We start from the raw sequence: 12855 nt of genomic DNA, 5'->3' as shown, positions 1-12855 counted from the left end.
AATGCCCGAAGTTCAGGCTCTTACCTTTAGATATCACATTGATGGTAGCATTTCCAGCTGCCAAAATGGGGTTGAGGTCAGAAAAATTAGGGGAGCTTGAGATGTGTCCCCCTAAAGTCTAATAAAAGATGACATAAAAAAGTTTCATTCAGTTTTCTGACAGGTAAGGAATAATGCACACAGAGCTATTGTGTAAGTTTTTAATTCTCCTTTTTTTTTTTTTTCTCTACAGAAAGATCTGAGAGCATTTGGAAGCTGCTAAACAATCCTGACACCAATGGTTGCCCCACCTAAATGCAGTACCTGTGGGTAGTGAGGAGAAATAGCTTCTTGAAGAAGAGGTCTCAACACACATTTGTACCTGTTCGGAAGCATTTCTTGATATGCATGTTCCTTCATGAAGCCAAGTGAGAGATGTGAGTGGGAACTTGGGGAGTGAGGTCAGCAGGTTAGCTGGGAATTTGAGGGTGTGGTCAAGGGAAAGAAAGGGGGAAGATGGAGAGCCTGAAGCTCCGGTAAACAGGCCTGGGCTATGGAGCCAAGTGGCCAAAAACCTGATGCTTCTCTGTGGCTTTAAGCCATCAGGAAAATCTGCTCAGGATGGGCTTGAACAGGAAGGAATCTTTAGGGGACTTTTTATGGGAATAAGTTCATCAAGATGAGCAATGCCATTTAGGAAATAAACACAAAATACAGATGTTAGAATATGTGGCAGATCTGTGGACCAGCAGAAGCTGGGGACAATCATGACAAACCATCTGCCTGCACCCACATCCTGATGACTTGCCCAGCATGCACGCAGTGAGAAGTGGTTTGAGCCAATTAACCTAAAAATCATAAGTAATGGAGGAAACCCAGTAAGTGAGACATCTAGATGGCCAGTGGTCCAAGGGTGTGTGCGTGGGGCATGCGTGTCAGGAGTGGACAGCAGACCAAAGGTCTAAGAGGAGAACCAATCAGAAGAGCTTTGGGGAAGGTGGGATCTTTTTACCTGTACCCTAGATAAGACAAGTCTCACAGGTAGTCACAGATAGTCTGGATGGGAGCCAAGACATAGTTCCATTTGTTTGGTTTTCAGTTTCCAAACTCAAGTGACTACAATTTAAGGAGTTTAAGTGGCTTTCCCTAGAATCCTATAATACACAGGTGACTGGGACAAGAATTTTTCTATATCATAATTTGTTATATCATTTTATATACACACACACACATACATACATACATACAGACAGACAGACAGACATACACACACAGACAGACAGACAGATGGACACAGGCAAACAGACAGACAGACAGACAAACAGACAGACATACACACACACACTCTCTGGATTATTTTATAGAACATACAGCCATATTCCTAATCTGGGGCCCCGCAAGTGTCCTCAGATGCTTCACAAGGGCGCCATAGGTTTTGGTTTTCTCCTTCGGTAGATTCGACAGCAGAAAAGTTAACTCATCATTCAGTTGTGCCAGGCTGTGTCCTGCTCCTATTCTCACCCCTGAAAGCAAGTGAGCAGAACGTAAGTGCACAGTGAGTGAGCTTGTGAACAAAGGTGCATGGGAACAGGCTTCTAAATAGATCTGCTCCTCATATAGTTAGGACGACAACAACTCATGATAATTAGGGATTCTTCTGATAATTCGCCTCATTGTGATGGTTAACATCTGCAGTCAACTTGATTGTGTATCTAAGGGTGATTCCAGAGATAAACTAACAGGGGCACCTTCCTCAGTTCGGGCAGTGTGGTCTTATAATGTGGGGACCCACTTGGGGGGGAAAGAAGAGCTGAGTATTTGATACTTTCTGCTCCCTGACTGGGGAAACCATGTGACCTCCAGCATCTGTTCTCAGGATTTCCTGGTCACATGATTGCACCCTTGACTAGAGGTCCAAAATAAATCTTCCTTCAGCTTGCTTCCTCTTGGGTGTCTTGCCCCAGCAATGAACAAGTAACTAATACAAAAGGACAGTCATCTTGCAGGACTCCTTTCTCTGCTTGCTCCCTGTCATGATATGGCCACCCTGCTTAGCCATGTCTGTCCTGCCATGCTGGAGTGAAATGTTTGAAGCCAGGATCCAGCATTAACCTTCCCTCCTTTAATATACATCTCTTGGGTGTTTTGTCATAGTGATGAAAACCCAGAATCATCTTCAAACACTAAGCAGTTCTTAATCCCCCACTTTTTTTTCTGAGACAGTTTTGGTACAGAGCTCAGGCTGGTCTTAAGCCCATGGTCCTTCTTGCTTCAGCCTCATGGATACTGGATTATAGTGTGCGCCAGTACATTAGGACTTCAAAACTCTTTCTGAAGATCATTGAACTAGGAAAATTTCCGCTGTCCATTTGCTCTTCCTTAGTCATCTCTCCCCTTTAAAAGGAGAACAGGAGCAGACGTCCGCTTGCAGGCTAGTTTTATCAGCTGGTGTGCTAACAGGGCGACATGTCAGTACTGTTATCTACCAGGGCTAATAGGATCCCCAGGGAAGTGACCAAAAAAACCTCACTGTGCACCAAGTACTAATTCATACAGCAGACGTAAAGATGTGCATTTATCTATGATGTTAAAGTTTCATGAAGGGATGATTAGGGAGACTGAGTTTACTGTTCCTGGGGGTGGCAATGAAGAAAAGTTGGAGCCACAGATAAAGCTCTATCAGCTCTGCCTGTTCATCTCTACGCCCTCACTGCACCCTATTCAGTGACCTCCCCTCCCCCATATGCCTGGATAGTATCTCTTACGCATCTTTTCCTATATCTATATTCATTCATATGGATATTCCAACAGTTAAGAGAAAACATGAATGTGCAACTGACTTAAGATTGGCATGTTAGAGGGGTAACGATAAGATGCCCAGTTGGCTGACATTTTTATCTGTTTAGGATTAATGGTTTTTAGCTCCTATCACCTATTGATCATCTATTGAAATATGTTGTCTGGGTATTGGTATTGGTGGTGGGATGACTCAGAGAACACTGTTTATACATTATAAGCACAAAAGACAGGCTCTATCCCTGACTTGGGAGGCTGAGAGAACTTATTGATTGAGAGGCCTTTGATTCTGAACCTTCCATAGGATTTTGGAGACTCCAAGATATGACCCAGGGTTTCCTAGGGTTGTCATAAAGATCAAAGAGGCAGGACACGTGAACATACTTGACAACTTGTGAAAAGAATGAAAGAAAAAAAAGTTGCTCATGGGTGCATTTTAAATTTTGTGGTCAAAATTGTGTGTGTGTGTGTTTGTGTGTGTATTAGTGTATTTGCACACATGTGCATGCATGTGCATTAGTATACACACGTGTGTGTGATGCTCCTAAAGAAAGAAAATATTTGACCAATTTTTCTGTGCGTGGCTGAGCTCTTTGGCTCTTTGGAATCTTTTTAGTGTTATGGCTTTGATGACAATGTGATTCTCAGTGACACAGCTGAGGGAGACATTCTAAAGATGCTTATAGAGAACACAGTAAGTGACCATAAGTCGCTTTGCATGAATGAAGTCAAGTATCCTGTGACATGTCATCAATTACTATTAGCTCCCAACTGAGCCAAGGTTGATGCCTTATTTGAAACACAAGATGATTACCGTTATCTTCGGAGTTCACAAGGTTTAGTTCTGACAGCCCAAGTGGGGATATGAAAACTGGATGGAATTCATCATTAAACTTCATACCCGGTCCTTAAGGAGAAAAACAGGAAGCAATTAGAAAGAGAGAACAATGGGTTACTGGTAAGACTGCATAAAACTGATGATGTATAGAACTTATTTGTAAAAGGAAATAAAAAGAAATCCCCATAAAGGACAGTGAGTCCCATGCATAGAAGTGAGCTGTGCCCGTGAAGGGTTTAAGGAGGAACACAGATGCTTAGGTTAACGGGTCTAAATTAAAACACGTCTGAGATAATGCATACCCACTGCGGTGTTCCCCATGACGAGTGGGGCTTCGGGGTAGTTGGCTTTCAGTTCCAGGAGGTCATTCAAGGTCACAGGCATGATCCAGATGGTCCTCTTCCCTTGGAATATCAGCCTCCTCTTGTTTGGATCCTCTGCCATTCTCTGCAGAGAAGCAAAGCCACTGTGCCTTCCAGCATCCACATGGTCTACTGGCACCGTTAGCTGTCCCAGGAGACCTAACTTCTAGGGGTCAGGAAAGGGTGGGGTGAAACTACTAAACCAATGAGATCACATCCTGCTCGGTATCCATGGGGACGCTCGGTTTATACTTGTGAATCCAGTGTCTGTAGAGGCTGTGGGGTTGTGGAAGAGCCTTGGTCTAGTGTAGTTCTGTTCCAGCACTGGAGAAGTAGAATTTGCACAGGAAGAAATGGGTTTCCAGGAGACTCGGCTCTGATAACTAAATCGACATGTGCGCATGTCCTGGATTTTACATTTTTCTGTCTATAAGTGACAACGTGGCTACAGGCCAGATAAAGAAAAGCTGAGAATCCTTTTCTCCTCAGTTCTGATGAAAAGTGCAGTTAAGTCCATTTCCTGGCCTCTCACTTATTGTTAGTTTATTAGTGTGTATGCATATGTTGTGTGCTGTGTGTTGTATGTCTATGTGTGGGTTGTGTGTCTATGTATGTTGTGTCTCTCTGCATGTTGTATGTCTCTCCATGTATTATGTGTTTCTCTCTCTCTCTCTGTGTATATGAAATTGATATTTTACAACCCTGTATATATCTATCTAGTATGCATTTAGGTATACAACTTTAAAACACTGACCATGGCTGAGTTTTCACACTCTGGGGGACATAAGGCACTGGGTTCTGAGAATCCAGGTGGATTCTCTCTCCTACCATGTTCTCTCTAGGGCAGAGTTCATATGCAGATCCCAGAGCAGGAGCATAGCATACCAGAATGTGACTTGTATTATTCCCCTTTCGCTTTCTCTCTACTAGGTTGAGACAATGGTTAACTGTATGAGCAGAACAATTCCATTGTCCTATGGTTCATTTTACTGTCACCTTACTGTTTTACAAATGGCCTTTAAGATACCTGGGTGCACCTGTGTATGCTGGATTCTGAGCTGTCAGGATTCAGCCCAAAAGACCCCAAGGTCCTGGTAGCTACTTCCCTGCTTTGATTACCTATTGGAAGAACTGAACAAATCCCCGAGAATGTATCCATCATGGCGGACACACCTCCATCTCTTAGCAACTAGAGCTTGGTGGTTCTCTGGTGTACTTACTACAAAAGGGTGTGCGCTACATTGTATCATGAAACAACAAGATGCAAAGCAACTTACGATCAGTTCAGGAGGGAATATAGGTTCTTGCGATGGGTCCAAAGGCTGGAACTCATCTTCATTATACAGTTTGGTACACATCTCAAGAAAACACAGCAGAACACAGATGGAGCCTCAGAGTTACTGAGAGACACACAGCGAGATTCAAGTGTGGCACTCCTCCCGACACACTGACACAAAGTGAGATGAGGGAGGGACAGGGCTGCGTCATGCCTCACACGCTCCTAGGACTGGGCTCTGCTCTTCCGCTCTGGCTCACCTGTGTTATTGTGGGTACTTATTTTATGAGCACAAAAGTGCCTGGGTTGGTTAACATTGATCGGTAACTCTAAAGGCTTTAGAATCCTCTAGGAGCAAGCCTTTAGGTATGACTGTGAGGGAAAATCTAGGCTTGGTTAACTGGGATGGAAAGACCTACCCTGTGTGTGAGTGTTCGCCATCCCAGGGCCTGAGGACAGACTGAACAAAAGGGAGACAGCGAACCCGGAACCCACCCTCTGCTGCAGAGGCAGTGTGACCAGCTGTCTGACGCTCCTGCGAGTAAGTCCTGCCTTTCCTTCATGCTGGACTGCGCTCTCAAACTGAGACTTTTAATGACACAAATTTCACTTATTCTTGCCTTTTTAATGACTGACAAGAATAGATACATTTGTGTTTTTAACTAATTTTTCTTTTTTTGAATCAATCCCAACTGAAGTAGAAAAAGCGGAGACTTACCCTTTCCCCTCTGCTCTCAAAACACTTTTCATCCAGATCCATGCAGCATTTACCAGATCCCTTCATCTGGCAAACAGCAGACTCCTTGGGAAGGAGCACAGTTTAAGTCAACGTTATGGTCTGTTTTCTGAACGTGCAGCCTCAGGCGCCCATTTCTGTAACTCCTTCCCCCACGCGACTGAAAAGTTACCTGCTGATTCCTCACTTCTGTTTTTGGTTGAATAGTAATAGGTCCCTGAAACATTTGTGTCTTATCTTGTTACTCTTTCTCCAGTTCCCAGTGACACATAAGTGACAAGGCTTGAAAATGGCAGGCAGTGCTTGTAGTCTCAGCAATTGGGAAGCAGAGGCAAGAGGATTAGGAGTTCAAGGCCATCCTTAGATACATAGCAAGTTCGATGCCAGCCTGGGCTGTAAAACCCTGGCTCAAAACCCCCAAGCAAATCAAAACAAACAAAAACAAAAAGAGAGGGGCAGGGATGTGTGTAGCTTAATGGGCAAGCTGACATGTGTTAGACTCTTACCCTTAGTACCATGAACAACAATAAAAATGCTTAAACCTCTACATGAGTGTGGGAGGTTAGGTAAGAAGCTCTCCTGCTACTAAATAATTAGAGAAAAATAATGGGGGGCTCACAGCTGTGGGGACTTACAAACTGTCACTCTGGGCTCAGGGGAAGACACAGGGGATTAGAGTCCACGGGAACAGCCATTGGGGCTTCCCACTGTGGTGGTCGGCCCAAGCAGATTGCTTTTCTCAGAGTGACTTATCACAAACCCCCAGTGAATTCTCGAGCAGTCAAGATGCTTCTAAAAGTTTTCTATATGAAAATAAAAATGAAATAAAACTTTGGGGGTTATTTGTATATTACTGAAACCATTATGAATTACTTGGAGGATTCAAATCATTTAATTATAAGTTTCATGTGCAACTAAAGGGAGACCTTTTGGGTCTGAATTTGTTAGTTGTTGCAGCTATGAATTCTTTTTCCTCCTCCTCACTTTCTCCTGCCCTCCCTCCTCTCCCTCTCCCTCTTTTTCTAGTCTTTCTAACGATTTTGTGAGATAAGTTCTCATGCTGTAGCCTAGGCTGACCTGGAAGCAACTCACTTTATAACCTAAGCTGATCTCGAAACTTCTGGCAATCCTCCTGTCTTAGCTTCCAGCTGCTGGGGTGGCAAGTTTGTACCACAATACTCAGTTTCATTTACCGTTCTTATCTTCTCTTGTCACCGTGCAAATGATGCCAAAGGGTGTGGTTTGGTAATTCGGAGACAATGAATGTCATATTTAAAATCAAGAGCGTAGTACCTGCTTTGGCAGGAGTGAGGCTGGCATGTTAAATTGGGATAATAAAGTCCTTCTCAAGCTGTCTTGTTGTATTTGATGATGAGAAAAATCTCACACAATGTCTGACACACAGACCTGCCGGGAGAGTGGGGGCCAGCGTTTTGAACTCCAAGAGCAATTTTATAGAATTAATTAGGGGCTGAGGTACTGTGAACTGTGCCCTGGAAAGGGGCTAGTTCTTTGTATTTCTGCCTACATTTTAATATAAATTTTTATCTACAAAGAAGACTATATAGTTTTAGGCTGAACTATGTAAAGAAGGTGCTGTGTCCATAGGTTAAAAAAAAAAAAAAGGCAAGATACTTGTCACCATCACCACTTACCATAGAGAGTATCTTAGGGATTAAAATCTCCTGAACATTTTTAGTAGGAACATAAAATATGTTTCCCATGTTGTTTTCTTTTTTATTTCTAGACAAAGTCTCAAGTATCTCAGAATGACTGGAACTGTCTGTGTAGCTAAGGATGATCCTCCTGCCTCTACGGCTTGAATGTCTGGATAGCAAGCATCCGCTGTAGTGCCTGGTTTGTGTGGTGCTAAGGCTTCGTGAATGCCGGACAAGCACTTTATCAACTAAGTGGTGCCCTGGTTCCTCCAACACTTACACACATTGGCATAGTTTGAATTATTTTCGGTCAACAAAAACGATATAAACATAATTTCTATCATGAAAGGTGGATCCTGAAAACCACATGCTTCAGGGCCACATCTGCATGCATTAGTCACAGTCTCTAGATTTCCCCGTTCTCTGGGGTTCCTCTGTTCTTAGCATGCATTAATCACAGTCTCTAGATTTCCCCGTTCTCTGGGGTTCCTCTGTTCTTAGCTTCGAAAGTAACTTGGGACTGGTGGCTAGATCTGGTATGACCGCCCACTCCTAGGAAGCTGCTTTCCTGTCTTCCCTTCTGCATGGGGCATGGTAGTAGCTCTGCTTTCACTGTCACCCCCCCAGTCCCCTCCCTCACCCCAGGCTTCACCTTCTCACAGGCAGGTGCTGAGAACTTCCCTGTGACTGTGCTTGTGTTATGTGTTATTATTACCTTCAAGTCTAAACTCTTTAGCTCCAAACATCATCATCATCATCATCATCATCATCATCATCATCATCATCATCATCATCACCTACTTTTAAAACTTCAGTCTAACAACTTCTTTCTCTCTTTCTTCCCTTTGATTTTTAATCAGAGCCTTGGACATTGAACATCTTTTTTTAATTTCAACTAATTCTCTACCTGGTACATTTTCTGTTCTCTTTCTCCAGCAACCCATGTGTTTAATTCCGTACTTTCTTTTATCATATAGATCAAAGCTTACTTATTGAAACTTTCTGATAAGCTAGTTCCCTGTCTTTTCTGTCCTTCCCCTCAATGACCTCCGGTCTGTGTTCCTTCAGTATGCATGCCTATCCGATATCTTAAGTGTTTGATACCTGTCTTCTCTCTCCCTAACCCTTTCTGTCCTGTACTGGGGTTGGATTGTGGGCCTCATGTATGCTAGTTAAGTGGTCTATCTCTGGGTACGTCCTAGTCTGCCTTTGGACTTGAGACACGGCCTCACTAAGTGGCCCAGGCTTCTCTTGAACTCCCTCTGTGCTTCAGCCTCAGTTCCTGCCACAAACCTGGCTGCTTTCATTGCCTTCTCATTCCATTTTCTTCAATAGAGTATTTATTCATTATTGGAGCAGTAGACTACATGTTAGAATTCTCAGGCAAGTGTCAGGTTTGAAGAAATAATTAAGGTATGCTAAGGGTTTACTTAAAAACAAAACAAAACAGTGAACTGTCACACTTAGGGACTCAGAGTAGCTACCTGCACAAAGCCAAGTCCGCACAGCACTGTGGGTGAGGTAGGGACTCAGGAAACCCCATCCCTTCCTGAGGAGCTACAGGCCGAGGGGGGGGGGGAGCCACATCCTCAGCAGTATTAGCTCTGGGTGAATAATCTCAACTCAAAGCAACCCCAGTTAAAATGCAGGGGGGAGGGGCAGGGGCCAAGGGAGGAAGCAGCAGCAGAAAAAAGGCATGAGGGCAGGAGGGGACTTACAGAAAAAGAAGGGGGTTGGCAGGAGTCGGGGCGGGTAAGGGCATCAGGATCAGAGCACATTACATGCAGGTGTGAAACTGGGGCAGAGAAAATACACACAGGAGGCAGATTAAAGGGTGCCATGGGGTTCTCTCAGAGATACTTATCTTATGTAAACATTCACTCACACATTAAACCAACAGAATCTTAAGCAAGAACATTCTAACTTACTGGAGAGAATGTCTTCCCGCTTTCTACGATCGGTCGATATCCAGTGCATCGGCATAGATTACCTGGTTAGGAAGGAGTCAGGTCTTAAGGTCTCATGTGGAGATAGACTATCGATACGTACTCAATGATTACAGCAAAATAAACATTTTTTTCCCTGAAACTCAGCAAGATGCTTTGAAAAACTTTCCCTTGGAGATATTCTCCAAATAACTGGTCATGTGATTACATTTTCTTTCCCTGAAACAGTAGAGAAGCCTTCACATTTCCCAACCAACTCTTCCTCCTTCCCTCAGGCCCACACCCTAAACAGAATGCCCATTATCCTCATCGTGACTTTGTCACCGACTTGGGGTGAGAGTTTTCTTTCCCATCCTGATTAGCAGCCTCACTACAGGCCTAGAGCAATGGAGTCAGTAGATCACAGACCAACAAACCTTTCTCAATAAAAGGAGGACATAAAGTTGGGGGGGGGGTGAGGGCGCTGAGGAAGCAGAAAGGAGGTAGCAGTGGGTGGGTATGATCAGTCCACATTGTATAAACATACGAGATTTTTACATAATAGAAAATACTAAAAAATCGGTATGTCTATACTTTGTAATAATATACAGTCAATAGGCTGCACATGCATCTAAATACGTAAAAATATTTCCAGGACAATTGCACTAAATCACTCTTTAGTCCGTCTACTGTGCCAGTTCTCTCTTCCCCTCAGTGCTGAGGAGAGTGTCCAGGGGGCAGAAGTACCCCCACACCCCCACACCCTCAGCTGATGTCTTTCCCATGTGGGATGCAATGTGAATTAGAGACATAAAATCTGGAAGGCAGTAATCCATCTCTGCCAGACTGCCCGTACCCAGGGAAACCAGCCAACCAAAATGCCCAATTCAAGATCTCTGATTCTCAAAGCTCTTGGTACTCCGCTAGGTACTCATTACTTCACAGAAAACAAAACAAAAAGATTACTGATTACTTCCTCCATTCAGGCTTGGTTAAAATTACAGCAGAAACTACCAGCCCTTAACCAGAAATTGAAAATTTTGAATGAAGAAGCGGCTGAGAGAAAAATATCAAGGAACACTTATATGCTGTTTCCAAAGACATTTAAGTTGAACTTTGACCTAGTTTCCTTCTGCTTTGTTTTATCACAGTCAGGTTTTGCTTGTGTCTGTTTATGGGAAGGGACCAGGAGCTTTGCTTTAATATCTATTAGTCCCATCAACAGCATTAGTACCTTAGATCTTGTACCCCAATTTAGGAAGTACAGGATAGAAGCTATATTTGTTAACATGACTTTTTAGATACAAAGTCAGACTTGTTACATGGAGCATTATTGTTACTTTTTTTTTTTTTTTTGTGTAGGAATTGGATGTTCACTGTTTGTTTCTGAGCCCCCTGAACCAGCCAGCTGCATAGAGAGATGTGGTACTGAAAAGTTCTCCTCTTTGTAGGATTAATTTTAGTAAGCAATGTTAGTAAGCGATTTAGATTAATAAAAAAAAAAAACCCAAACAAACAATGAGATCTTGTTCCACTCTACCCTCATTTCCGCATTGGGAAAGGCTGAGCTAGCCTCAGCATTGGGAAAGGCTGAGCTAGCCTCAGCATTGGGAAAGGCTGAGCTAGCCTCAGCATTGGGAAAGGCTGAGCTAGCCTCAGCATTGGGAAAGGCTGAGCTAGCCTCAGCATTGGGAAAGGCTGAGCTAGCCTCAGCATTGGGAAAGGCTGAGCTAGCCTCAGCATTGAGAAAGGCTGAGCTAGCCTTAGCAGCAGGCATTAAAATGGAAACAGGGTGAAGCCAACATCACCCAACTACCAGCCTAGAGCTGCAGAGTGAGGGTGGTGTCTGTCTGATTCTGCTAGGACTCTCCCAGGACGTAGCAATGGTTTGGTCACCAACTGCCACCATTACCTGCTGCCAACTGGGGTGGGGGGGTGTATAAAAGGGCTGCTCACCACCCCATTTCTCTCTCTCTCTCCTCTCTCTTCTCTCTCCTCTCTCTCTCTCTCTCTCTCTCTCTCTCTCTCTCTCTCTCTCTCTCTCTCTCTCTCTCTCTCTCTCTCTCTCTGTTCCCACATGTTCCTGGCTGGTCTCTCCTGCTTTCCGTCCTTCTCCACGCCCCGTCCTCCTCTCTGTTGCAAGGGGGACACCTTGGCTTGGGTCCACCAGGCAGCCCCTTGCTGTATTACATTTCATGACACAGGGATGTCCATCTTTTGTTCCCTAAGCATTGTTGGCCAAAGCCTCACCTCCGAGAGCCTCGGTGATCTGGTCAGGTGTCGGCTTCGGGTGGTTCCTGAGCAGTGTGTATATGGACATCACCATGCCAGGGCTACAGAATCCACACTGGGTGCCGTGACACTTGGCAAGCCGTTCCTGAGCGACAAAGGCACAGCATGAGTGCTCCAGGCCTCTGGCCTCCTTGCTGTGCATGCTAGCCATCAGAGCAGAGCACAGACTAAGCCTACTGAAAATAACCACAGGTGAACACTTGCCCCTGGAGGAAAAGGATTCATTTCTTGAAGTCAGGTGCATGTAATGTTTTTTTGTGCAGAAAAACAATCAAAACAAAACAAACAACAACAACAGCAACAAAACCCCAAACCAAACAAACAAACAAAAACAAACAAACAAACAAAAAAATGACCTGGAATTATCTTCATGCAGTATTTGTTAGTTTGTTCCAAAAATGAATTTCTACTTCATGTTGTTGGCACATTTCTAACCCTTGCACATCCATCTTACACAGTGAAAACAGTGTGTGTGTGGGACTATTTATTTGCTCAGTGCAAAAACCCTAAGCCAGGAAGCTGCAAATGGAGCCAGAACTGTCTGTCCAGCCTGTCTGAAACTTTGCACTTGCTGGCTGGCTGGCTGGAGTGAGTCTAGTGTTCTAGATAAACATTTCTCCCAAACTCCATGGCTCCTACCATGAAAGCCAAATACCCTGGATGTGGTTGCAGAGAAAGAACAGACATTACTTTAGTGCTGGGGGACAATATGTCTGTGTCGGATTTATTGCTACATGACAATTCTCTCTGGGGTGCCACGAAGCCTTGGTTATAGAGCCGGCTGGTGCTTTCCGGAGGAGACAAACCTGTGCACTTTTAGGGAGACAGACAGACAGACCTATGTGTCTTCTTTTCCAATTTTCATTGTACAAATACCTTTGCTATGGTTGCAAGTATAATGTATACAAACCAAGGCATTTAAGTGCCACTAGTTTAATTCAGCTGTTGATATGTTTAAAGACAAAGGGCAGAAGCCCTGCATGTTTAATGAGA

The 12855-nt window shown here is 44.0% G+C and overlaps 1 protein-coding gene across 1 annotated transcript in view; it reads right to left on the bottom strand.

Moving 5' to 3' along the window:
• Nucleotides 1-12855, bottom strand: part of LOC308433111 (aldehyde oxidase 4) — a gene marked incomplete at both ends in the record, with an annotated part of 57415 nt that overhangs the window by 35035 nt on the left and 9525 nt on the right. Inside the window, 8 exons of the mRNA XM_080933015.1 lie at nt 25-118; nt 1351-1502; nt 3590-3682; nt 3916-4060; nt 5253-5333; nt 5970-6053; nt 9574-9635; nt 11821-11947. Coding sequence (XP_080789141.1) covers nt 25-118; nt 1351-1502; nt 3590-3682; nt 3916-4060; nt 5253-5333; nt 5970-6053; nt 9574-9635; nt 11821-11947 — 838 coding nt within the window. The remainder of the gene's footprint in view (nt 1-24; nt 119-1350; nt 1503-3589; nt 3683-3915; nt 4061-5252; nt 5334-5969; nt 6054-9573; nt 9636-11820; nt 11948-12855) is intronic.

Source organism: Micromys minutus, assembly GCF_963924665.1.
Source record: "Micromys minutus genome assembly, chromosome: 19".
NCBI classification, from domain to species: Eukaryota; Metazoa; Chordata; class Mammalia; order Rodentia; family Muridae; genus Micromys; species Micromys minutus.
The sequence above is the reverse complement of the archived record's forward strand: the minus strand, read 5'-3'. Positions and strand labels throughout refer to the sequence as shown.